This window comes from Furipterus horrens, unplaced genomic scaffold, assembly GCF_987537825.1.
Source record: "Furipterus horrens unplaced genomic scaffold, mFurHor1.1.pri manual_scaffold_6, whole genome shotgun sequence".
Lineage (NCBI taxonomy): Eukaryota > Metazoa > Chordata > Mammalia > Chiroptera > Furipteridae > Furipterus > Furipterus horrens.
The window spans coordinates 89500188-89525715 of NW_028327176.1; the positions used below are offsets into that span (position 1 = coordinate 89500188).

At 49.0% G+C, this 25528-nt stretch overlaps 2 protein-coding genes across 3 annotated transcripts; one reads left to right on the forward strand and one right to left on the reverse strand.

The window, feature by feature from the left end:
* Positions 1–4400: 4400 nt before the first annotated feature.
* Positions 4401–6630, forward strand: CLPSL2 (colipase like 2). 2 transcript variants are annotated; one of them, XM_090280419.1, is made up of 3 exons: positions 4401–4487; positions 5218–5340; positions 6491–6630. In XM_090280419.1, exons 1-3 carry the CDS (start codon positions 4404–4406, stop codon positions 6584–6586), a joined length of 303 nt encoding a protein of 100 aa, XP_090136545.1. In that variant the 5' UTR covers positions 4401–4403; the 3' UTR covers positions 6587–6630. The 2 variants fall into 2 exon arrangements, with proteins under 2 accessions (XP_090136545.1, XP_090136544.1); XM_090280418.1 differs by having other exon boundaries at positions 4404–4499; positions 5233–5340.
* A 12394-nt stretch (positions 6631–19024) lies between these two features.
* Positions 19025–21065, reverse strand: CLPS (colipase). Its single transcript, XM_090282290.1, has 3 exons — positions 20910–21065; positions 19774–19896; positions 19025–19289 (listed from the first exon to the last, which is right to left on the reverse strand). Exons 1-3 carry the CDS (start codon positions 20991–20993, stop codon positions 19158–19160), a joined length of 339 nt encoding a protein of 112 aa, XP_090138416.1. The 5' UTR covers positions 20994–21065; the 3' UTR covers positions 19025–19157.
* Positions 21066–25528: the final 4463 nt, after the last annotated feature.

The window sequence follows — 25528 nt, forward strand, 5'->3', positions numbered from 1 at the left end:
TTCCCTCCCTTCTCCTCTCTCTTAACAATAAATTTAAAAAAAATTTTAGGAAGGGATGTAATTTCAGAATAAAGAATCATTCTTTAAGTTAAATATGTTTCGGTCGGTCGGCAGCCGTCCGTCTCGAGAGGCGATGGTGTAGCTTCTTAAGTGTCTATCTGCACCGCCGAGAATGGCTGTGCAGTCCAACTCGGGAGTGACACGGTATCTGTCTCCTCCCATGTTGAATCGACATCTTGCGATGACGCTGGAGTGTCCTCTCCAGTGGAGCTGAAGCTACAGAGCCTGGGCAGGGTGATATGGAGGGTCTGCTGTTGCCCATGCAGCAGACCCCCCCTCTCTTCGCAGCTGAAGGATCCAAGGGAAAGACGGAGTCAATACAGCTTGGCTTCAGGTGCGCCGCAGGAGTTGCGGGTGTTGACTACAACGTCAAACCGCCTTAGGGACTCCGGCTCCGGATTTTCTGTCGGGGTTTACTCCCTTAGCCTTTCCCCTGAAGAGGTATGCCGCAAGGCAGCGGAGGTTTTTTGGAGTCAGAGTTTTCCTTCTCTGATGTACCCTGACTGGAAGATCGAACCAGCGACACTTAGCTCGCAGGCCGACGCTCAATCCACTGAGCTAAACCAGCCAGGGCGATAAATATGTTTATCTTTGACCAAAAACCCCACATTACCCTTATTTTTTCATTTTGCTGTAGACCAGTGAGAACATTTTCGTGGAAAGCACCAGAAGGATACAGGAAAGAAAAAGAGAGACACTGAAGAATGTCAGAGAAGGGAAGGTGAATGGCCAGGAAATGAGAAAAGGTGGAGATAGAGTTCTACAAGTGAGTCCAGGCCTACCCTGAACTGCCCCCCATTCTCCTCATACAAGACTAGGGTGGCCAGATTTGAGCCCCAACCAATGGGCAGAGCTGTGGCCACACTCATAGGTCAAGTGGCTCAGTGACCACCCCACTGACCCTAGAGACCCCGGTGATCTGGCTCTCACCCGCCTCCCAGGGCAAAGGTGTCCTGGACTTGTGCTTGTGTCCAGCACCAACTGCAGTTGGGAGAGAGGCCACTGGTGCCGGACAAAGAGCACAGAACTTGGAGTCAGGAGCCCAAGTTATGTGCCTGGCTTCTCTGAGTCACTTGGGGAAGGCCCTTCCGTCTCTGGGCCTCAGTTTCCTCATCTTATAATGAAGATTCTGAGCTAGTCTCAGGGAAAACTGTAGCTGTCAAAAAAAATTTTTTAAAGCCATGCACAAAATATTTTGTATAGAATTTCAAGGGCTCCATCACCCTCTCAAGGCTTTCAATAAACTTCCCAGGAGTCCCTGGGCCCCAGATCAAGGACCCCAACGTGCCAATAGGGACACACAGCTGCTGGCCTTTGTCTCCAAATTTTCCCTTTTACTAAGCAGTCAGCAATATTTTCCAATTATCTAACTCTCATAATGGCAGGGTCAACTACCTCAGGGAAGGTGTAACTCTATGCAAAGAATTAGTAGCCCCTGGGGTTTCTGGCAGGTTCAGAGTGGAGCTGGAAGACATAATGAACTTCATGGATGGCTAACTAGCTGACCAAAGCAGCAGGCCTCAGGTCTGAAGAGTTTCAGACTGTGACTACTCCAGGGAGAGGACACAGGGTTGACAGAAGTTCCTTTACTGGGGACAAGGCCTTCTGGCCAGCCAAGGTAGTGTAGGGGAGTGGGAAGAGCTTAGGTTCAGTAGCTAGAATGCCCTAGGGTTTATATCTGGCTCTGCGACATAATTGTGCTATTTGGGCATGTTATCCTACCTTGGCCATTTGGGTTCTTCATCTATAAAATGGGGATATGAGTGATGCAGCAGAAATAATAGAATACTGTCACAAGCATTTTATATAGTCTTTCCTATAAATCAGCCAGGCAACTGCTCAACTAGCAGCCCGGCACCAAGGAATAGACAAGAGTCGCACACAGTAGCTGTGCTATTCACTCAGCTTTTATTGAATGCAGGTTCACTCAGAGGAGAACATCAACATGCATCAATATTATATTCGCATGCTAACAATCTAAGAGAATTATAACAACACACAGCAATCAATGGGGGATAATGAATCCGAGTCCCAGAGTCTCAGTCTACAGGTCTGGGAGTCAGCATGGTGGGCATGGGAGTTGTCAGCATCTTGCAAGGAAGGATCTCCAGAGCCAGGTGGGCAGCAGGGCAGGTGAAGTCCTCAGCCCAGCAGGGCAGAGCCTCCAGTGGCTGATGTGGAGGGAGATCAGCGTGGCGTGGAGCAGCACTCCGGTGTGTGGAGCTCAGCTGTCCCAGCAGTGGTCCGGAGCCTGCCTCAGTTATACCTGGAAAGTGGTGTACTCCACCCTTCCGGGTCTTTTGATAAGTATCTTGTCACCCCTGCTGGCAAATGGGGAATTTCCCCAGGAGCCTATCTATAGATGATCCTGCTCTGCACACGTGGCCATTCTGATCACATGTGCAGATATCTTAGCTGTGTCTCCTTGCCAGACGTGTCTGGTCTGACGTAGGTAGTTTCCCTCTTGAACCGAAGTGTCAAGGCTGACTGACAGCCATCTCGATTGACATGAGTGACTCCACTTTGTTTTATATACTTTATGCTCTCCTGACCAGACCAACACCATTTTATCGGTCCTGCTCTCCACAAATACACTGACTATTCCCAGATTCCCTTAATATCCCAGCCTCCCTTGCAGAAGGGTGAGATCATGTAACTAGTTCTGGCCCCTGGCCTATGAGTGGAAGAAGCCTGTGCCACACCTGGCTGGGGAATTTAAGAGACCATATGCTTCCTCTGACTCTCCATCTTCCACAATGACCCCAGAGGCCAGTGTTCCAGGTGGTCTGGCTGCAAGGTGGAAGGAAGGTCTCCTGTCCCATATCAGGCTCTACATGAGTGGCAATTAAAGCGTTGTTGTGCCAAGCCACTGAAATTTCAGGAGTTCTCAGTTGTGAAAGCTAGTGTTCATTACCTTGACTAATACAGGGAGGGCTAATGGAGATAATGGACACAAAACCTTCTGAGACCTGGCCGGTGTGTCTCAGTGGCTGGAGAGTCCTCCTGTAATCGAAGGGTTGGGGGCTCATCCCCAGTCCAGGCACAGTGCGTGTGACCCCTGGTTGGTGGCCCAGATCCCCTCTGGGTGTGTACACAGCAGCTGATTGCTGTTTCTTTCGCATCAGTATTGCTCTAACTCCCTTTCTCTAGCTCTCTAAAATAAAGCAAATGAAAATATCCTCAGGTGAGGGGAAAAACAACCACCACCCCAGCACACCAACCAACCAAACAAAAAACAAAACCTGCTTAGTACAAGGGGGCTGTTTTCTTGGAGTGAAGACCTAGCCCTATGCTAGGCAGCTCGGCAGCCACAACAAAATACCACAGGCTGGGTGCTGACGTGACAGAAGTCTCTCTCTCACAGTCCCCGAAGAAGGCCAGGGTCAGGGCTCGATGTTGGTAAGAGCTCTTTCTGGCTTGCACACAGCCACCTTCTCCCCGTGTCCTCACAGGGCAGAGAGGAAGGGACGGTACCTCCCAAAGGCCTGTCTCCAAATAGCATCCCACTGTGGGGAGGGCTTCCACACCGATTTGGGGGGACGCAATTTAGTCGATAGCACCCCCCATCAAGACAGGGCCCCTCAGGCCTTTTCTTAAGAGCACATTTTTAAATGCAGAAGCAGGGAAGGGTGGGATGGGGTGAGAGTTTCATCCAGGGGAAACCGTAGGGAAGGCCTGCCTCCCCCAGTTGCGCGAATTGCTATAGGCACCCTCCCTTCATCCTCTTCCTTCTGAGTTTTCCCCCTTCCTTCCATTGTGCCCCCACAGATAAATCCTTAGACAAGTAATCGACTCATCGGGACTGGAAGAGGTCATTTTGTCTTACCTCCTGATTCTTACAGATGACAGGACTGGGCCCGGAGAGGTATGAGAAGCACCAGAGGTCCGACTGGTTTCCCCAAAAGGTAGGGGGTGCAGGGCAGTGGGGTGCAGCCCCCAGAGTTAGAAAGAATATTAAGAAGGAAGCTATTTTCATTCCAGTATGTAAGTTTTGCATAATTTTTCAAAATAAAGTTTTGTTTTACAGTTTCGTGTTTTTATTTGAAAGTATTATATAATATATATGGAGTCACCTGGGGCCCCTTAAATCTATAAAATCTGACCTGTCCAAGGCCTGCATCAAGGTCTCCCGGGGGCGCCTATTCCATCCCTTCCCGGAGTGCCAGAAAGGGTTTCCGCCCTAATTGTGCCTCCCTGTTGGGCAGCCTGTGACCATTAACTTTCTCACCCCGCCCCCCCCACCTCCAGCTGAAGGCGGCCCGGGGGCACCGAGTCACGAGTGAGGGAAGGAGACTTATCCCTGAGCCCCCGGGAGCCCCACCGGACCTCTGCAGCCCAAGGCCATGGCCATAGTCCTCGCGCTCTTCGCGGGGGTCCTGCTCCCCTGCTGGGGTGCCTTCCCGCAGTTTAAAAGGGGGTCGGTGAAGGTGAGCCAAAGAGCATTTCGAACCTTGCGCTGTAGTAGAGGGAGGCGGCCGCGTCACAGCCGAGCCAGAGGCACCGGCTGGGCGGGAGAGAGGAGTGGCGGTGGGGCGGGAACCACCCCAGATGGGGGATTTGTTTCCAGGCTGGGAGCTGGATGTTTCTGAACAGACTTCAAAGCCCTGCTTCACCTCCCTGGTGGCTCTGGAGGTGAAAGAAAGTGGCCTTCTGACCGGCACCATCCCCTCCCCCACCCAGTGCCCACTCCGAACTGTCTCAGCCCTGGGCCCCCAACCATACCTTACCGCACCTGCTCTTGTCCCCTCCGCCACCCCCGCTTCTAGGCACAATGACTCCTTCTTCTGTTTTCTGTCTTTCTCCCCACCGCCGCCAGACTTTCTGCCCACGCTCCTATTAAAAGTGTGATCTGGGAGTATTTGCTCCCCTAGCACAGGTCACCCTTTGGGACCTACAGAAATGAGGGACCCCTGGGAAAGAAAAAGCAGAGGGAAAACTCTAAATTTCCACTCTTCCTCTCCCCTGCTCCTCTGAGAGCTGCTGGAGGAGGGAGAGGCAGGCAGGGGTAGGGGGTGGGGGCAGGTAGTGGGGGTGGGACTTGGGGCTGGCCACCTCAGGCTTTTCTTTTTGCACCCCCTGGGGCCCTGGCAATGCCTAGAACCCTCCCTCACCCTTCCACACAGCCACAGAGCTCTGACTCAAGGGTTGTCCCCCCAGATGAATGGGGCTCAGTGCTCCCACCATTCTGAGTGCTTCAGTGACTGCTGCCTAATGAACTTGGACTCCGGCAGCACCTTCTGTGCCCCCAAGGCCAGAAGAGCCATGGTGTGCTTGCCTCAGGTGAGGCTCTGGGGTGGGGCAATCGCTTCTGGTAAGTAGGGCAGGAAAGGTTAAAAAAAAAAACCCACGTGGCTTACCCACTTTTTCACCCTCTGCTTGGAGTGCCCTTCCCCCTTCCCCATCGAGCAAACTCCTACTCATCCTGCAATGCCAGGTGCTCCCTCTGACAAGCCTTCTGTTCCTGGAATCCCCACACCCTCGGCCCCTACCCTCAGCAGAGCATGGGTCTCCCTGATTGGCCATGCCTTCTGTCCGTGTCCACCACTGCTTGGAGCTTTCAAGAGCAGGATTGCAGCATATTCATCCTGAACCCCCTACCCATCAGCTTAGTGCCTGCACATTGCAGGTGCTCAACAAATGTTTGTTGAATGAATGACTAAGTATCTCTACCCTAACATTACTGATACTAAGTAGGTGGGAAAAGACCATTCCCACCCCCCTGCCACAATGACCTCACTTCTAGAGAGGAGCAAGGCACTGGAGTGGCAGGACCACAGCTTTGGAGCTGGACCTGAGTGTAAATCCTGGCTTTTCCACCCCCTGTCTTTGTGACCTCAGGCAGGTCACTTCTGTTCTCCGGGCCTTAGTCTCCTCATCTGGAAAATGGAGTTCAAGTACCTACCCCACCAGGTTGTTGGGAAGAGTATGTGATCCTGGCAACAACGACAGTGCTCAACCAAGCGTGCTGGTTATTAGCTGGTGGAAATGCAGGGAACAAAATGTTCCTGCTCAGTCTTCTCTCGTCTGGCCCTGGGCCCAAACCTTTGTTGGGAGCATGCGCTTGGTGTCCACGTCCCTGTGTGGGGACAGGCCAGTGCCCTCAGGAAGCTGCCAGGCTCTGCACTGGCCTGACACCACAGCTGAGGTGATAGGAGGGTTTTTTCATTATAGACACTTGACTTATTTCTTTCATTTAATCCTAATAACCCTAGGAGGTGTGTTATTACTATTATCCCCGTTTGACAGATGAGGAAATTGAAACAAAGAAGCTCATTAATTTGCCTAAGGCCATGAAGTTACAAGCTGTAGAGCTGACAGGCCCCGGGTTGTCTCACCATCACTTGTGCTCTTGCTCCTGCTCCCCAAGAAGTTAAACTCCCTTCTTTCTTGTACCTTGGTGACCCCCAACTCTTGTACTCATTTCCGACAGACCAAGGGAGCCATCAACATCATATGCCCCTGCCAACTGGGCTTCACTTGCATATCCAAGGACCTGAAATGTCCTCACCGGTGCCATTTGATTTAGAGGAGGATCTGGGTTCATCACCACCCTTCTCCCTCCCTCCTTTGGGGCCAGAGGCTTTGGAGTCCCCACCTTGTTCAAAATGCAGCTCCTGAAACATTAAAGTCACTCCTGGCTCTGGCCTCTGTCTGCATTTCCTGGGCAAAGGAACCTGGTAGAGATTGTTCCTTTGTGGGTGGGGGAGGCAGCGGGTGAATGGGGAGACTGGAGGTGTGAAAGAGCTTCCCATGGGGTTTGGCCTTGTCTGGATGCATAGTGTCTCAAGGCAGCACTGCGGGAAGGGAACAGAATAGGAGTGTGGGTGAGAGGAGGCTGGGTCCGGGAAGGGCAGAGTCTTGGGAATCAGGGCTATGTGGGAGGGACAGGGCTGAAGAATGTGCCTGGAGGGTCTATGTTGAGGTGCCCAAGGATGGGTGTGTGGAGGAGGAACTGAGAGGAGGTATGTGGACACTTTGAGAGGGGGCAAATGGGTGGAGGCCATTGAGAGAGCTATGAGAATGTGTGTGAAGTATAAATGCAGAAAGGAAGTATAAATGCCTGTGGCTGGAAAGGGGCCTGGTGCATTGATGTCTCCACTCACTCAGATATGATCAATTCCATTTTATGGATAAAGAAACTGAGGTTCGGAGAGCTACGTGATTTGTCCAAGGTCATGCTATGGGGGTTTCAGTGAGGACTCTTTCTGCTGCAAGTATCAAAAAAATTAAAAAAAAAAAAAAAGGCAAGGGTATTTGACGCAAGGCTCCAGCAAACCAGCAGCTGCAATTGCTGCGGCTGTCTTCAGCTTCACGATATTTCCACTGGCCAAAAACGCACTAAGTAGTCTCCAGTTTGACCCCTGGCTGGTTTGGCTCAGTGGATTGAGTGTCGGCCTGTGAGCTAAGTGTCGCTGGTTCGATCTTCCAGTCAGGGCACATCAGAGAAGGAAAACTCTGACTCCAAAAAACCTCCGCTGCCTTGCGGCACACCTCTTCAGGGGAAAGGCTAAGGGAGTAAACCCCAACAGAAAATCCGGAGCCGGAGTCCCTAAGGCGGTTTGACGTTGTAGTCAACACTGGCAACTCCTGCGGCGCACCTGAAGCCAAGCTGTATTGACTCCGTCTTTCCCTTGGATCCTTCAGCTGCGAAGAGAGGGGGGGTCTGCTGCATGGGCAACAGCAGACCCTCCATATCACCCTGCCCAGGCTCTGTAGCTTCAGCTCCACTGGAGAGGACACTCCAGCATCATCGCAAGATGTCGATTCAACACGGGAGGAGACAGATACCATGTCACTCCCGAGTTGGACTGCACAGCCATTCTCGGCGGTGCAGATAGACTCTTAAGAAGCTACACGATCGTCTCTCGAGACGGACAGCTGCCGACAACGAGTCTCCAGTTTGAAGCATTCAACAAATAATGGCAAAGCAGATCCACCAGAAATGGACACCTGATTTCCATGACCAATATAGTAATAATGGAGCCACTTTTGTGTTGCTACAGGGACATATACAGCAACACAAATTGGAACAGAATGGAACCTGTCCCCTGCTGGCAGAGCATCCTAAAGGAATGGAGTGATCAGTAATCATCCCAGCTGGTATAATAACGAATTGTCTCAACACAAACTCATAATTGGTGCCAAGTGAAAGCACTGTGTACCCATTAAAATATGACATGATTGAAGAAACAAAGTACTTTCAAAACCTTCACACACACACATACACACACACACACAAAGTCAAATTGGTCCAAAAGATGAGGAAGTTCATTGGTGGTCAGAACTAGACTTCCAGAGGCAAGGGCAGGCCTCATAACTGAATGCAGGTGGCTGCCCACCACTGCAAAAACCAATACTGGAGAGGCAGGCGCTGTTGTAAAGGAAAGTGGTTTATTTTCAGATGCTGGCAACCTGGAATATGGGGGACTCATGTCTCAAAGACTAACTTTCTGGGAAGAATGGGAACTCCCATCTCAAAGCCCTTCTCCACCTCTTATTGGAAGCAGAGGGTGTTTATAAGGAGGGAGAGGGGAGCAGAACAAAGAGATCAAGGAAGGAGGTTGAAAAGCTGTCTACGTGCCGACGAGCACAGTCCATTCCGATAAGGCAGGTGATGGTCTGGCGTGCATCATGCTGGCTTCACGTCATCCTGGCTCCATGGTTGAAGGTCAGCAAATGTCCTGGAGCTGGGTTGCGTAAAAGTCAGAGTCTGTATCTTTTGAAGTTAGTTCCTAGGATTCTTATACAAACATGCTGTTCATCTACAAGGTACATATTAGTCAGAGTCAACACTTACAGAAACAATGTCCAAAGAATGGTAGGGTGGGTTACAATTTCCCACTGTTACAACTTTCCACTTGGTTGCATCCTCAGGTCTGGCTCAACCCAGCAGCTCCATGGCCCTCAGGCTGGATTCCTTCCCAATAGCCACTGAGTTCCAGATGTCACCTAATAAAAACAGGTAGGATGTATTGAGAACCTGGTTATTTCCCAGACATTATGCAATGTGCTTTCTAGTCTGTATTCACTCATTGTTATAAGGTTATAGTAGGCTCTTTAATTATCCTTATTTTACAAATGGGGAGCTAAGGCTCAATAACCCTTCTCAAGGCCTTACAGTAATGGCGGGGACTGGGATTTGGACACAGGCTGTCTTGCTCTGGAGGACAGGCTATTAATCACAATTCCACCTCACACATTGTGCATATCATGCCTTCCAGACAAAGGAAACATCTCTGTCCCAGGATTCTTAGCAAACACCTAAGACTGATTGTGATTGGATTGACCTGGTCTGCAAACTCACCTCTGAATCAGTCATTGCCGTGAAATTTACTGATTGGCTTCACCTGGGTCATGTGCAGGGGTGGAGTCAGCACCTTGGGGTGAGAGTGGAAGGACTTTGGGGCCCTAAAGAGGCTCATCTGAGGGCAGAGGGGATGGACACCTCCAGACACACTAGTCGGGAAGCTCTGCCCTAGTGTGTTCTTTTCTTCCACATAGTCGGAGATGGCTCATCACTGTATCTGCTGAGACCACATTCCAGTTAGAAAGAAGGGGGCAGAAGGACAGCAAATGCTTGCCCTTCCTAAAAGGGCATGCCCAAGAGCAGCATGAATTATTTGCACCTGGGAAAAACTTGGTCACATGACTGCAGCTAGCTGTAAGGGAGACTGGAAAACGTAGTTTTCATCTGGGTATTCATGTGCCCATCTAAAGCTTGGGGTTCTATTATTAAAGGACAAAAGGAGTACGTATAGTGGGAAAAACTTGCAGACACAAAAGCCTTTATTATTATTTTAATAAAGCAAGAGAAGCTTGGATGCCACTACCTAGAGCTAATGGTGTGCTGCTAAGCAGCTCTCTTTTACTCTTTCTTTTTCTTTTTTATTTAAAATATTCTCTTCCAAGGATATGTTTATCGATTTTAGAGAGAGGAAGTGAGAGAGAGAGAGAAACATTGATGAGACAGAAACATCCATTGGCTGCCTCCCACACATGCCCAGACTAGGGATAGAACTTGCACCTAGCCCACAACACTTTGGTGGTATACAGGAGGACATTCCACCCAACTGAGCCACCCAGCCAGGGCAGGCAGCTCTCTCTTGCGCTACACTTCTACTGGGCTCTGCATTCTGGCTTAACCACAGCATTGGAAGGTGGGGGTGGAGGGGAGCATGTGACCCGCAACTTCCAGCAAGCCTTGTGGTAAAAGCCCAGTTGAGTCACTGTTGGAAACATCGTAGAATTATCGACAGTACTCAGGAGAGCAGCTACCTATACCTACATCCATGATCAAGTCATAGTTTTCTTTTCTGCACGAGGTAAATGTGGCAGAAGATTGTACATTTTTTTAAATGAAAAAATCTGAGATTTCTTTCATAGTGATATTTCTCCCCACCCCAAATATTTGACATCATGCCGCCTTTAGGCTTAATGATGTGCTTTGTGGCAGGTGTGACTTTTCTCCTCTAAGTCCCCGGACTAGTAAAGCACCCTGAATCCAGGCTTGAGAAGTGCGAGAGGGACAGAGTAGGGAAAAGACAGAAGCACACTGACTCCTCCCAGGCTGGTGGGTTTGGAAGCAGGGTGTGCCAATCATTCACCTGTTTGCCCTCCTCCTGCTCTGCTCTGTATCCCTGGGAACACATTTCCCAGTTGCCGGTGTTGACTACAACGTCAAACCGCCTTAGGGACTCCGGCTCCGGATTTTCTGTCGGGGTTTACTCCCTTAGCCTTTCCCCTGAAGAGGTATGCCGCAAGGCAGCGGAGGTTTTTTGGAGTCAGAGTTTTCCTTCTCTGATGTACCCTGACTGGAAGATCGAACCAGCGACACTTAGCTCGCAGGCCGACGCTCAATCCACTGAGCTAGCAGTTTCTGCTAATTACAATGGAAACAAAAGTTCCTTATCATCTGTAAGAAAAATATTGTTACTTGTTAAAAACTCTTTTCTAACTATGCTAACAGAATTCTAATCAAATAAAAAACTCCTTTGTTTTCATAACTTAAATGAGAAAATTCCCCTTATTTACTGTGAAATGAACCTGTTGATTTTTCTTGGAAGCTAAAATATAAGGACAGAGCTCAAGACTTCAAATATCCTCAGCAATTCAAAAGACATGTTAATTGTGAAGGCAGTGTGCTGGATGTCAGAAATATAAAACAGGTGCAACACAAACGCTGCCTTTAAGAGTTCAGGCTAACCTCAAATAAAATAATCTAATTATTCACATATTTAATGACCATCTTTTTCACATGTAAGGCCATCATCACAAGATGTCGATTCAACACGGGAGGAGACAGATACCATGTCACTCCCGAGTCGGACGGCACAGCCATTCTCGGCGGTGCAGATAGACTCTTGAGAAGCTACACCATCGTCTCTCGAGACGGACGGCTGCCGACGACGACGACATTTCCCAGTCATCTTTGTCTTCCAGTTTCTAGGACCAGCTGAAGATAGAAGGGCAGGAAATGGGGCACCTTATTATTATTATTATTATATTTATCCTCACCTGAGGGCTTGCTCACTGGTTTCAGAGAGAGAAGAAGGGAGGGAGAGAAACATCTATCAGTTGCCTGTCACATGCGCCCTGACCAGGGACCAAACCCCGCCACCTAGGCATGTGCCCTGACTATTTACAGGATGATGCTCCAACCAACAGAGCTACGCCAGCAGGGGTGTGAGTCACCTCCTGCTTCTGGTGATGTCACCAACAGTCCTCTAGTCTCCTTTAGGACAGCCCCTCCCCTGCTGTCCCCAGGGCCTCCGTCACACAGCCTCATCACACTGTCCCTCCAGTGACAGGGGCATCAGTGTCTACCTGCTGTGGCTATCTCCCTGTTGCCTTGACATCCTGTTTGGCTTCTCTACTCCTCCATCACATCTCTGACCACTTCTGTATATTAAAATTCTCTCTGTTTCAAATACCTAGAGTAGTTTCTGTCTTCCTGACTGGACATTGACTGGTAGAGGGCTTACCACAACCCCATTACACCCCAACTGTATACACTCAATTTTACAACTATTACTCTTAAATAAAATAAAATATTCAACATACAAATAAAAGTATAGCAGATAGACATTTTAACCAGTGCTATAGAGAAAGTACTGCAAGGGAATAATGAAAGAACAGACTAAAGCAATGAACAGCAGAGGTTACCCCTTTGACCTTTTGCATAATGATTTCATTAGACTAAATTAGCAAAGAGACTTAAGCTAACCAACCTAAAACCAGACCTACTATCCACAAACAGCCCTACCGTGCAAAGCTGGTTCTAGAACACCAGACCCTCCTTAAATAGGCAGAATTCACTTGAAACAATTGTTTTGGAAAGAGAGCTGAGAATGGCAGTGACTTATAAGAAGATTTACAAATACTTTTACTATGAAGAACTTTAAAACCAGAAAGATACTTAATAAAAGTTGTGCCAATGACATTTTGCATTGCCTTGAATTAGGCATAATGGGTGGTCCCCTACACATTCCCACTTATCCTATCTAAGAAACAGTTACTGATTTTGCCTGCCAAAGATACATTGCTCCCTCTCTCTTGGTAACCCAGAATTTTCTGTAAGGAAACCAACCCCTTCCATACTCAGTCCATGATGTTGAGGGGTGCTGTATTCACAACAGAAACTGAATCCTCTTGACACAGAAACTGGTTCAGTGGGTGGCCATGAGGCTCCTGCTATTGCTCTGGCTTTACGGGGTAGGTTTGGGAGCACATGACCTGGTTTGTCCAATCAGAGTAAAGCTTAGGATTTGTATGAGTTACCAAAATGTAATACTTTCTCTTTCACTGGACTTGAGCATGGGAGAAAGTCATCGTCGTCGTCGTCGGCAGCCGTCCGTCTCGAGAGACGATGGTGTAGCTTCTTAAGAGTCTATCTGCACCGCCGAGAATGGCTGTGCAGTCCGACTCGGGAGTGACACGGTATCTGTCACTAGGGAAAGAGCATCCCAGGTGGAGGGAAGAGCCAGGGCAGTGGTCTAGTGATGTGACCTTGCCTGGCAGTTTCAAAGAATAACAGAGGAATGAGAGTGAAAATAATAGGAAATGAGTCCAGAGAGATAAAAGGACAGGGTATTACAATATCTTCATTTAGTCAGCTGTTCTGCAATCGGCACCTACTATGTGTGAGGACTTTAATCCTAAGGGCTAAGAAATACCACCGTGAACAAGATTGTGAAAGATCCCTGAGGTTCTAGTAAGAGATGACAATTTTTTTTAAAGTAAAAGAAATAAAGAAGATAATTGCAGAGAGTCACAAGTGTTGCGAACCAGGTAATGGGGACTGTTCTAGCTGGGTGTTCCAAAAGGCCTCAGTGAGGCCAAGAGAAGGAGGCAGCCAGGCAGAGTTCACAGGGTAAGGTGTTCTGGACAGAGGAACCAGCAATGCAAATGGCCCGGGGCCAGCCTAATTGGGTGCATTCAGACCCCTGTGGTGGCTGCAGGGTGCACACACCAGAGAGAAAGAGGGAGAACGAGAGAATTCTCGAGGGGGAGGGGATGGTAAGTTATCTAGACATAGGCAGCGAGCCCTGGAATGAGAAGCTCTGCAGGTCACAGAAAGAGTTTCCGTACCTAAATGCTCTGGGATGTCCTTGGTGGTTTTGAAGTACACAAATAGTGTCATGAGATTTACTTTTTAAAACAGTATTTTGCTAGCAATTTTGGGAAGAACAGATGGCTAGAGAGGAAGAAGAGGGTGAGTGTCAGGTGTGGAGGTGAGGTGACTAGGGTAGGTAACTGGCAAAAGTGGAATTAGAGAGACCAGGAAGAAGCTATTGCCAATCCAGGCCTCCTTTCCTGCTTTGTTTTCTTTATAGCACTTAATCATACACAATAGATATAATTGTTACAATTGGTAATTAATAATTGCATACAGTATAATTCCCAAATCTATTTTTTAGAGGATTTTTATGTCAAACCGATGATATATGCTGAGGAGCATTAACTCAAATGGCCCCGCCAAATCTTGATTTACATAAAAATCAGTGAATTTTAAACCTGTGCACACCCGTATAACCACCACCAGATCAATTTACAGAGCATTTCCAGGCCCCCAGAAGGTTCCCTCAGCCTTGCCGCCAGTCAGCAGTCACAAAGGGAACGCTCTCCTGACCTCCGTCGTTGTAGATTAGTGTTGTCTGGTTTTTATTTTAATGTTTTTCAATCTTGTTTTTTAAAGACCTTTTAAAAATATCTTCACACAAGAATATGTGTATTGATTTTAGAGAGAGAGGGAGAGAGAGAAACATCTCTGTGAGAAACATCAGTTGGTTTCCTCCAGTACACACCCCAACAGAGGACCGAACCCGCGACCTAGGTGTTTCCTGACCAGGAATTGCACCTGCAACCTTCTTTGGGGCGTGGGACAACGCTCCAACAGGCTGGTGTTGCCTGTTTTGAACTTCATATGATGGAATCACACAGTATTTTTATAAATTTGGCTTCTTTTGCTCAACATTATGTCTGTGACACCCTATCTAGTTCACTTATGTACTTGTGATGTCTTCTCACCTAGAGCTGTGCTTGTCCAATAATGTTGTCACTGGTCACATGCAGTTTCTTAAATGAAAATTAAACCAAATTTAAAATTCAGTTCCCCAGTCACAGGAATCACATTTTAAGTGCTCAACAGCCACGTGTGGCTCATGACTACTAAGCTGGGCCGTGCAGGAAAAGCCCAGCTTCATCCCTGCAGGAGGGTCTGTGGGCCTGCTGCTCTGGAACGTCAGCTCCGGGGTGCAGGCTCTTGTTTTTTTGTTCCCAGCTGAATCCCCAGTGCCGGGAACAGTGCCTGGGCAGTAGAGGCTCAGCATTTGCTGGCTGAATGACTATGAACTGTCCAACAGAGAGGCAATGGGCACCAGGGATAGGTAAGATAATGTCCTCCGCTCCAGCATTGGGGGTCACTGATATGTGTTTGTGTGGGTGCGTGAGGAGTAAGTGGCATCCCAGCTTAGGTAAAAAGGTAGGTAGGAGTTTGCAGAAGGAACTGAACGAGCAAAGACAGGAAGGTCTGATACCCCTGGCTGTGTGCTGGAGAAGGAGGAACTTTTTGGGGACAGTAAGAGCAAACCTGTAAACACTGTTCAGTTCCTCTAAGCACAAGTCAGGTCCTGCCGTCACCCTTGTTCCTCACCCCCTATGCCCCTGGTCCCCAAGTAGAGATGGCCCAGCCTGGTGGCAGCAAGGGTGGTGCTGAGGGCACAATGCGGAGGAGCCAGCTGGGAGAAAGGCCCCGGAGGGCGGAGTGGAATTGCTGGCGGGGTCATCTCCCAACAGGACAACGGGGAGATGTGCATCCAGAGCAAGAGGTGCAAGAGCTGATGCTGCTGTCGGGAGCCCTACAACTGCGAGTCGCACAGCGCCGCAAAGGGGTCTGAGGACAGCTTGTGTCACAGGGAGGTGGGTGTAGGCCCAGCGCCGGCGGGGGGTGGGGGCGGTAAGAGGGGAGGGGCTCACAGAAAAGGGGAGCCGGGTGGACTCAGAGCCAGGGAAAGGAGGAAAAGGTTAGTGGGCGGGAAAGACCCGGAGCTGAGAATTCTCTGCTGTGATTGCACCTCCAAGCCTCCTGTGGCCTGGGGGAGCCTGGAGGCAGGGGTTGGGCCTTCCAGGTTGGGAGGTGTGAGGCGTGGCGATGCTTCCCTTTCTAACATGGGTCCCCGTTCTCCAAGGTTCATCTCAGCAAACCCTGAAAGTAGCACTGTAGAAGGGCACAGATAGAAGGTCTAGCCCTACCCATGATTCTACTCTGCCTCAGATTCCCTACCCCCTCCACAGCCCCAGGAGCTCTGTTGTGGCCCCAGGTTTTCCTGGCTGGCGGTGGGCTGAGGCAGCCTCTGAGCTGGGTTCAGAGAGGAGGAGTTCATTTGCCCAAGAAATGATTTAGAAGAAATAGGAGGGCACCAAGCAATCCTAGGGGTCATCATGAAGGAAGCAACCAGAGGCACAGACTCTGAGTAGCTGGGTGAAGGTGTCCTTTATGCCCAGGCTTCTCAGCTGTGTGCAAGCAAATGGGCCCCAGAGCTGGGCTGGGGTAGAAATGGGGGCTGCCTCTCAGGCTGAGGGCAGAGCAGCAGCCAAGGTCAAGGTCAAAGTCCTGCCTTTCCCAGACGTTCATTGGCCTGTATAATGAGTTTCCCTGCCAGCCTGACCTGACTTGTGTATTTCTGAAGAATGAGAAATCATTTAAAATTGTCTACGGCCGTTGTAAGAAAATTGAGAAAAAGAAGACAGCTTAGAGAAGTTTTTTCTAATGTTCCTGTTCCTTGGCTCCTGCCCCTCTGCCTCTACCCACTCCAGGTCTACCAGGAACTGTGTGTTCCTGCCCCTGGGGCCCAAAGCCTCAGCCAATAAGGGAGAGGCAGGGAGGGAGGGATAATGCACCACCATTGAAATAAAGAGCTTTCAATATTTGCTGCCTTGTAGGTGAGGGTTGGGTATGGGACACGTTCCTGGGGCAATGGACACATGGTAAGGAGATGAGGGAGGAAACAGGAAGGGATCGTCTTGAGCTCAGGGTTGTTGAAAAAGGTTTGCAGCCACCAAGCCAGTGCCAACAGGAGTCCCCTGTCTGGGGGGTGTGGTAAAGGAGAAACTTGAGTCAGATGAACAATTCGCACACCCCAGAGATGCAGCCTTCAGAGGAAACCAAAAGTGCCCTTTGCTGAGACACAGGGGAGACCTCCTTTTATCAGGTTCTCATCCTGGTCCCTGATTGGTCTATTGTTTTGCAAATGAGGACTGCAAATTTGCACAGTCTTATTGGTCCAAATATCACAGTATTAATGGATCAGAATCATGTGTTGTGATTGGTCATTATGGAGATGCTCTGATTGGTCAGTAAAAATGCATTGGTTGAAAGACAGTTCCAGGAATTCCTTATAAGGGTTGGCTCAGCTGGGCAGGAACACAGTACTAAAAGCGGGCAGTTTGGTCTGTAGCTTTTCCCTGAAATGCAGATGGGTGAGAAGCCCCTGTCAGCAATGGCTGCTAGACTCTGATTATGAATTTGTGCCCAAGAAACTACCTGGAGTCCTTTTTGGCAGGTATATTCCTTCTCAAAGTCAACAGGGTCTGTCCCTTGTTGAACCAGAATCCTTCAGAGGAGGACTTTATCTGGCTTCAGGCCGCTCCATAATAAGTTCAGTTGACAACAGAGCTCTTGGTTCTCTGACCTTGAATTTTAGAAATGTGAAAGAAAGTGTACAAAGCAAACATGTGTAACAAGAAGTGAATGTTTATTGAGTACTGACTAGATGCCAGGGGCCTTACGCACATGATCTCATTTAATTCTACAAAAACCCTATGAAGAGTAGATACTGTTATCACCCCATAGGTGGGAAAAACAAGGGTCAGGCAATGTTAACATAAGAAACATCCAAACCTGTAGAAAATTTTTATAAGAATTTATTTGAGTCAAACTGAGGACAGTTGCCAGGAGGCAAGATCTTAAATGCTCCCTAGAATGACAGTTTGCAGAAGAGGGAACTAAGGAAGATTTAAATGAAGTTGGGAGAAAGCAAAGTGGGGATTGGATTACAGTCGTGATTTTCAACCAATGTGCCACAAGAATGTTTAAAGCATGCTAAACTTGGCTATTCAGTCAGGGGCTCTGGCCTCTTCCCTTACATTGTCAAATAAAAAATGACAACAGACAACACAACAGTAGCAGTCTGGTGTGGGTGCCTGTCTTGGACCATAAACATATAGTTCATATAATAGAGTTGTATCTTATATTTATTTGTTTGTTTGTTTTTTTATTTTTAGAGAGAAGAAAAGGGAGGGAGAAAGAGAGGGATAGAAACATTGACATGCGAGAGAAACATTGACCGGTTGCCTCTCGCATGCCCCCAGCTGGGGACCTTGCCTGCAATCCAGGCATGCGCCCTGACTGGGAATCAAACCTGCAACCTTCTGGTTTGCAGTATGGTGCCCAACCCACTGAACCATGCCTGTCAGAGTGAGTTGCATCTTATTGGCCACATGGCAAAATAAAGTTGCATCTGATTGGTTAATTCTTGGTACCAAAAATCCTTATACACAAGTATAGGTACCTGATGTTAAAAAGTCACTTTGGAGCAAAAAGGGTAGGTAATTACTATTATTATTTTTTATCAGTCAATCAAAATTATACCTGTTTTTTCTATCAGTTCAGCAAAAAATATAATATTTTTTTGGTGTGCTGCAGAATTTTGTGAATAGTTTATGTGTACCATGAGATGGAAAGGCTTGAAAAATCACTGTATTACAGGATAGTTAACAAGATTATGAGCTCCCTTGAGGGTGGTTATGCCTCCAAAGGGGTCTGGAAAAGAGGACTGCTTCTGGCATTTCAAAGGTGTGCTAACCTAGATGCACAAGAATAAACCTTTTATAGCCTCTCAACAAATGCCAGCACTTTCTATTTCTAAACTTCTTGATTTATGAGGAATATATGCCCTTATTTATTTAAACCATAATTACTTGGGTTTTTTGTTATAGCTGAATCTAGCTCTAATTCATAAATCTCATGGTTACTCAAAGGGTTCATTGATCCCAGAACTACAGAATCCTGGGGCTGGGAGAACAGTTCGGTTTCATTTAGTCCACTCTCCCACAGCCTTTGTGTGAATCTTCTCTCCAGCATCCCCAGGGCAGAGAATATGGGTCATTATAACCCCCCACCAAAGATGTGTGTGTGCGCACATACACACGTGTGCTTGCCTGTCTGTCTTGTCTGAGAACGTGGGGGGTAAGGAGGGTACCTCAGGAAGGTGCAATTGCTCCCCAGCAATGGAGAGATTCTCTTCCTCACAACCTTGTCCTCGGTCTGTGAAGCCTCATCTTGTCCAGCTTCAGACCCATCCCTTCTTCCTCTGACCAGTTTGATGCCTGCCCTAATGGGGCAAAGCCTTTATGAACGGAACATCAAGAAAGACGCCAACTCAGCAATAACATCCAGGAGCCTGGGGAAGGTTTGCAGGAGGGGCTTTAATTGCCAAGAACCCAATCAGAAATCAGAGGTGCTGGTCAAGGGGGTAGCCAGCCATGGAGAGATATTAAAAGAGCTATCCTGGGCTGGGGTCGGGACTGGGTGGTTGGTTTCACTCCCTGGAGCGTCCAGCATCTTGGCAGATGCCAAAGTTCGTGTTGGTGATGGAGCCCACGATGGACTTGTCCACCTCGCAGGTCAGGCCCCGCTCACAAGGACACTTGTAGTAAACCCCATAGAGCGTCTGCAGAGACATGGAGCCAGGGGAGTCACAGGCTGTGGGGGGCTACTTTGGGGATCATTTGCCTTGGGCCCGACCCTAAGGAACCAGTGAGCAATCCATCTTTTCAGATGGTGCTTCTCCTCCTGATTGCCTCCCCAGGGGACGCGGGGGCCTGGAGGACTCGGGTTCTGGTTCCCATTCTGGCTCATTTGTTCCTACTAACTAGACATCTCTGGGGAGCCTTAGTTACCCATCCGTGAAATGGGGATACCAAATCCCTGTCCACATGCATCTCTGGTCAGTTGTGAGAGACCATGAGATGGGAAAGTGCTTTGAAGCCTGTTGATGTTCTTTTTTTGTCTCAAGATCCAGGCTGACCCTCCTCCATGATCCCCTCCTCCAGCCTGGAGGGCTGTCCTGCTCTGGGCTGCCCCCCAAGTGCGCGCGCGCGCGCACACACACACACACACACACACACACACACACACAGCCCTTCTGCACCCACCTTGGCAGAGCACTCGCTGTTCTCGCTGGCCTTGGGTGCGCAGCGGGCCAGGCTCAGTCCACTTGTCCGATGGCAGCATTTGCTCTTGCACTGGGCGCTGTTCAAGCAGAGCTCACCCTCTTCCTGCCGGGGCAGTGGTCAGCCAGGACCTCTCCCTCCAGGGGGTCCTCCCTGACAGTGCCTCCCTGCCCGCCCCACCCCCACGCAAGTGAGAAACAGGCAGTGTGGTGCAGAGAAGCAGCCCTGGGCTGTGGGGCCAGGACACCCGGTTCTAGTGCCGGCCGCACTACCAACTCCCTGGGTGACTCCGGGAAAGTCACTGGTCCACACTCTGCCTCAGTTCCCATGGAGGGTACACATGTGGCCCCAACAGGTGCCAAACCTCTCTGAGCCCCACACCCTCTGAGGAAGGAGCCTGTGAAAAGTAAGGGCCCATCTCCCTGGAAAACACCCTCCCAACACAGACTTTTGCACATCATCTTAGGGGATCCTGACTCCCAGGCCCATGTATGGTACCAAGTTAAGAACCTCTGGACTGGATGGGTGGCCCCAAAGGGGTTTTCCTGATCTGCCCTCAGGGAGGCAGTATGGTGCAGTGGGGAAAGCATGGTTCTGGAGCTGAGTCCTGGGCTCCATCCCTGCCCAACACACCTGAGCTGTGACCTCAGGCAGGTTTCTTAACCTTCCTCTACGTCAGCTTTCTGCCTGGACACAGCGCTGATAGCAATAGTATCTGTCTCAGGTGGTTAGTGTGAGGACTGAATGAGTAAGTATTCATGAGGTATTTAGAACTGTGTCTGGCAAGCTGGAAGTATGCACTGCAGGTCGGAGCCAGAATCACTGGGGGAGCTTTTCAGACCACTGGGCTCTGAGCCAGGGTTCCCAGGGGGGCTGCCTAGGGCTCTGGAGTTTTTAAAGCTTCCTTAGCCAGATCAAACCACTGCACTGAGCATGTGCCATGCTGATCAGTCTTTTCTCAGGCCCCTGGGCAGAGGCACAGGACAGGGGACATCACATGATGCCTCACTTCCCAGCCCTCTGGCAGCCCCAGGTGGAGACATCAGAGGTCAAGAACCAAGCTTAAAAATATTCCCACCTGGGGGTCCAGATGACTCCTCCCCTAATGAGCCTCTTACCAGGTTCATGATGATTCCCCGGGGGTCGGGCACTGCATAAGCCACTGCGAGGGTGACAAGCAGAAGGACAAGGATCTTCTCCATGGTGAGTGGGCACAGCTGGTATAGGTAGTAGCCAGCAGAACAGGATGGGTGGCAGAAGACAGAGCCAGTTGGGGTGGCGGGGCTATAAAAGGGGCCCTGTCCACGTGTGATCCACCTTCCCCATCTCACAGGGTATGCCGTGGGCAGAGGACCAGCTGTGGCCAAGCTTCTGGAGGGGAGGGGGGCCTGATAAAGTAAGCGGGTGGCAACTGGGCACCTGGTACCTTTTCATGTGTGGGGGGAAGGTGGGTGGTGGTATTGCAGCATGGTTAAGAGGGTGGACTCAGGAACATTAGCTGGACAAGTTATCTGTTCGGAGTCTCAGTTTCCTTATCTGTCAAGTGAGGATAATTTCAAGAGCTAAAAGGGTTAAGTGAATTCACATATGTTATATATAGCACATATTAATAGGTAGGTAGCTAGAGCTTACGGCAGGGCTTGGTACTTGTAAGCAGTGTGTTAGCTGCTGTTATTGTTGCTGTCTCTCACTTCTAGTGCCCTAAGCTCCGCGGCAGGGCTGGCACTAGAGTGAGGCAGGAGAGGCACCGGGGTGTAAGCACCTCCTTAAATATTTATCCTAGGTACCTCTCTTGCCTCACTCCAGGCCGGCCCTGCTTTTGGCCTCACCCAAACCCGGGTACCTGGCAGTGTCAGGCTCAGGGAAGGAAGGGCACCAGATTCCCTGCTCCTCAACCTTCTAGGCCCCCTGGGGGATTTTAGGGCAGGCCCAGGCCCCTGCCTTAAAAACACCATGAGGGTGTGTTCTTGCTCTGGGTGTACCTCCTCCTGCCCTTGCACCAGTGCGCTGTCTCCAAGGGTAATTTCAGAGGCCCTTAGGAAGTCCTTCTCAAATTATTCCCTCCAGTTTCTTTTTTAAAATTTGACTTAACATCTGCAATTCCAGTATGTTAGACTCACTCCTTTAGTTAAGGCTTCCACTCACTCTGTTCCCTACCCAAGGCCATGTGTGAGTGGGAGGAAGGAAGTCTGTGAGCCTCAGGCTGGAGGCTGGGAAGGGCGCAGCTGCCTGGGTATGCTCAGGTGTGGGACCCAAGCAGCTTTCCCAGGGTGACTGGTCACTGCAGCCAGAAACCCCTTCCCCAGCCCAGGTGGTGGAAAACGGTTCCCCTATGGTGGCCCCAAATTGGGTTGCCTCCAGCACAGCTTTGATCTGGACAGACTTGGTTTCAAAGTCCAGCACAAACTAGCTACATGACCTTGGGCAAGTTATTTAAATTTGTAAGCTCCTGGAGCCTGTTTTATCTATCTAAGGAGGATGAGGGCTCCTTTGTTAGGTCAGGATTGACGAAGACAAGGTATGTGGTGTGGCAACATGAATGGGCCTAGAGGGTATTATGCTGAGTGAAATAAGTCAGACAGATAAAGACAAATACCAACAGAGTAAGACAAATACCACATGGTCTCATATATATTCGGGAAAGACAAATACCACATGGTTTCAGGTATATGCAGGACCTAACAAAACAAAATAAACTAACTCACAAATACAGAGAACAGACTGATGGTTGCCAGAGGGGAAGGGGCTTGAGGGACTGAGTGAAAAAGTGAAGGGATTAAGAAGTACAAATTAGCAGTTATAAAGTAGTCACGAGATGTAAAGTACAGCACAGGGGATACAGTCAATAATATAGAAAAAGTGACGTATAGTGCCAGTTGGGTATTAGACTTATGGGAATCACTTTGTAAGTTATGCAAATGTCTAATCACTATGCTGTACTCCTGAAACTGATATAATATTGACTGTCAACTGTAATTGAAAAATAAAATAAATTTAAATTTACATTTAAAAAAGACAATGTATACAGAACCCCTGTGGAAGTGCCTGGTGCAGTGGGAGCTCAGCCTGAATCCTGCCACTCCTTCCCTTGCCCCTGACACCACTGGAGGACAGAATAAAAGGGAACAGCAGGAGGAATCAGCCAGAGCCCCTCAACATGAGAGAAACCCACCCAATTCTGGAGACACAGAAATATCATTGATTAAAGAAACAGTGTCCTCTCTTATTTTTATGGAACTCAGTGTTTAAAACCACTTTTCCCATGAGCTCATCCTGGCGCCTTCTGCTCTCTCCAGCCCCTTCATCCCAACCCTGCTGTGAGCTGAGCTGCAGGGAGGCTCTCCGTGGTTCCCTTCCCACAAGCCAGGACTAGGAGGCCTGGGAAGGAAGAAGACATGGAGGAGCTATTTCTAGCTGTGAATGAAGCTGTGAAAACACATCAGTCCTCTCTCCAGCTGGTCACTGCCAACTTCCCAAGCAGTAAGAATGGAGTTTTTTCCATTACAAATGAACAGCATGGCAAAGAGAACACTGGCAATGGGTTTTCAAAATGTTAAGTAAGAATTAAGTACTTTCTGTACCGAAATCTCATAAGATTTAACCACCCCATTCCCAGTCTAAGGAGTATTATGCTTTGGGTTTTCCCCTTCAGAAAAGGACTGAGTTCTGGTTCTCACATGCATGAGTGAGAAAAGCCATAGACAAACAAATACAGACTGTGATTCCATTTACGTGAAGTTCAAAGGGAGGCAGAACTAACCTATGGTGATAAAAATCTTCAGGGTTGCTTCTGGGAGAGATACTGACTGGGAGAGGGCAGGAGGGGGCCTTCTGGAGTGTTGGAATTGTTCTAAATTTTGATCTGGGGTATTGGTAGCACATATGTAAAAATCCACCTAGTGGGGTGATTAAGATTTGAGTATTTTACTATATGTAATGTAGATACTGCACCTCAATTAAAAAACAAACAAAAAATAGAGCAAAATTCTCCCTGATCAAGTTCTACCGCGTGGGATGCTGGGGATTGGGGTGATGTCCTGTCTCCCACTGAGTGGGCTGGGACTCAGTGGCTGTGGACCTAGAAATGCGGCCACCTCCTCTTGGGTGTCTCCCAGTTTCCAATGTTTAAGAGGTGTCCCAGACACACGAGGGTGGACCTCTGGCAGCCACGCTAGGAAACGGGCCTGTTTTTGCTCCCCACAACAGACTGAACAGGGATGGACCTCTAATCCAAGCGCCTCTCCTAGGATGTACACTGCCCAACAGCTCTCCCAACAGCTTGCCCTCGAGCTGGTCTGAAACATGGAGCTAGGGAAGCCCAGGAAGGCAGTTTTCTGAAGAGCTGATGAAGAAAAGGAAAAAAGCTGGTTAGCAGAGGGAAGGAAGGATGGATTAGCCTTTTAGGAAGAAGCAGCGGCAGCCATGCCCTGACCTCCAGATGAAGTTCCGGGTCCTGGTTATACGCGCGCGTGCACACACACACACACACACACACACACACACATGCACACACTCCCTTCCCATGGTGAGCTGCATTCCTGCCCCCGTGGGGCCTGAAACTCCCCTGTGTTCCTATAATAATCCCCTTCTCTTAAACCACAAACAGACAACTCAATTCTGGGAAAGAGCTCACTGCTCTGGATCAAGGTCAGATGTGTAATAACCCAGGACAGAGCAGGGAGCAGACAGGGAATCCACTTAAGATTCAGATTCCCCATCAAGAGACTCAGGTTGACTTAGCTTGTGTCCTCCAACCCCTACCCATGGTCTGCCCCAGGCCTCATGGAAGGGGGAGGGACAGTTCCCCAAAGAGAGAGCGGGGTTTTGTTACCAAAGAAAAGGGGAAGGATTCTGGGCAAACAACAATAAATACCTCCTCCTAGCCCACAGACAGCATTTCTCCCCCAAGAAACAGGCTCAAGTTTCAGTTGAGTTGTGCTGTAGTTGTAACTTTTAAATTCTCTGACTATCCAATCTCCACCTTGTTTAGGTGAGGATACGCAGTGAGTCTCAGTGACTTCCAGGTGGCCAGTCTCTTTTTAATTCAATACTTGGCCTCTAGGGTTCTTCTCAGCACCCCATGCTCCTGACCAGGATTGGGCTGAGTATGGATGGAGTGAAGCTTACGTGGCTTCAAGGAAACAGGGCCAGGGGTCTTTATGACCTTCTGGGTCTTCTGTGGCTGCTATGAAGATGTCTCTTGTTCTACCTCATTCTTCTGGTACAACTGAAATCTGTGCTCTGTTCTCTCAGTATGGTCCTTCCCTTTAGCTGGTCAATAAACACATGAACCCGTTTTTCCATATTTAAAATCCCCATTCCTTGCCAGTGTTCCCCTCAAACACACCACACCTATCCTCTGTAAGACCAAAATGCAGTGACTGGTCCAATGTTTCATCAGCCACTGCCCCAGGGCTGTCCTTTTACTTTGGTCACAACCACATATCAATATTCTGCAGCTTAGAGGCTAAATTGTAAAGCTAGCCACCATCAAAAAAGAAAGAGTTATAAGATATATAAATATACACATGATACAGCAAGGAAGATCTGGGTAAATACTAGAGTCCTTTCTCAAACGCCACCTGGCTGTGAATAGTACTTATGACTTTCATCCTCTACCCCCTATCCCTTGTTTCTGTGCTCTCAGCCAGCATCTCTGTTGCCTAGGGTTCTTTATGCTGTACAGTGACCCAGACCTTCTATTCCTGAGCTATCTAGGCCCTTGATGGGCCTGCCC

Excerpts from the sequence above, each read along its gene's own strand:
- CLPSL2 (XM_090280419.1), top strand. The coding sequence starts at position 4,404 with ATGGCCATAGTCCTCGCGCTCTTCGCGGGGGTCCTGCTCCCCTGCTGG. Across the intron at positions 4,488-5,217 it reads TTAAAAGGGGGTCGGTGAAG|ATGAATGGGGCTCAGTGCTC; the intron begins GTGAGCCAAAGA and ends TTGTCCCCCCAG. Across the intron at positions 5,341-6,490 it reads CCATGGTGTGCTTGCCTCAG|ACCAAGGGAGCCATCAACAT; the intron begins GTGAGGCTCTGG and ends CATTTCCGACAG.
- CLPS (XM_090282290.1), bottom strand. The coding sequence starts at position 20,993 with ATGGAGAAGATCCTTGTCCTTCTGCTTGTCACCCTCGCAGTGGCTTAT. Across the intron at positions 19,897-20,909 it reads GGGGAATCATCATGAACCTG|GAAGAGGGTGAGCTCTGCTT; the intron begins GTAAGAGGCTCA and ends CTGCCCCGGCAG. Across the intron at positions 19,290-19,773 it reads ACAGCGAGTGCTCTGCCAAG|ACGCTCTATGGGGTTTACTA; the intron begins GTGGGTGCAGAA and ends ATGTCTCTGCAG.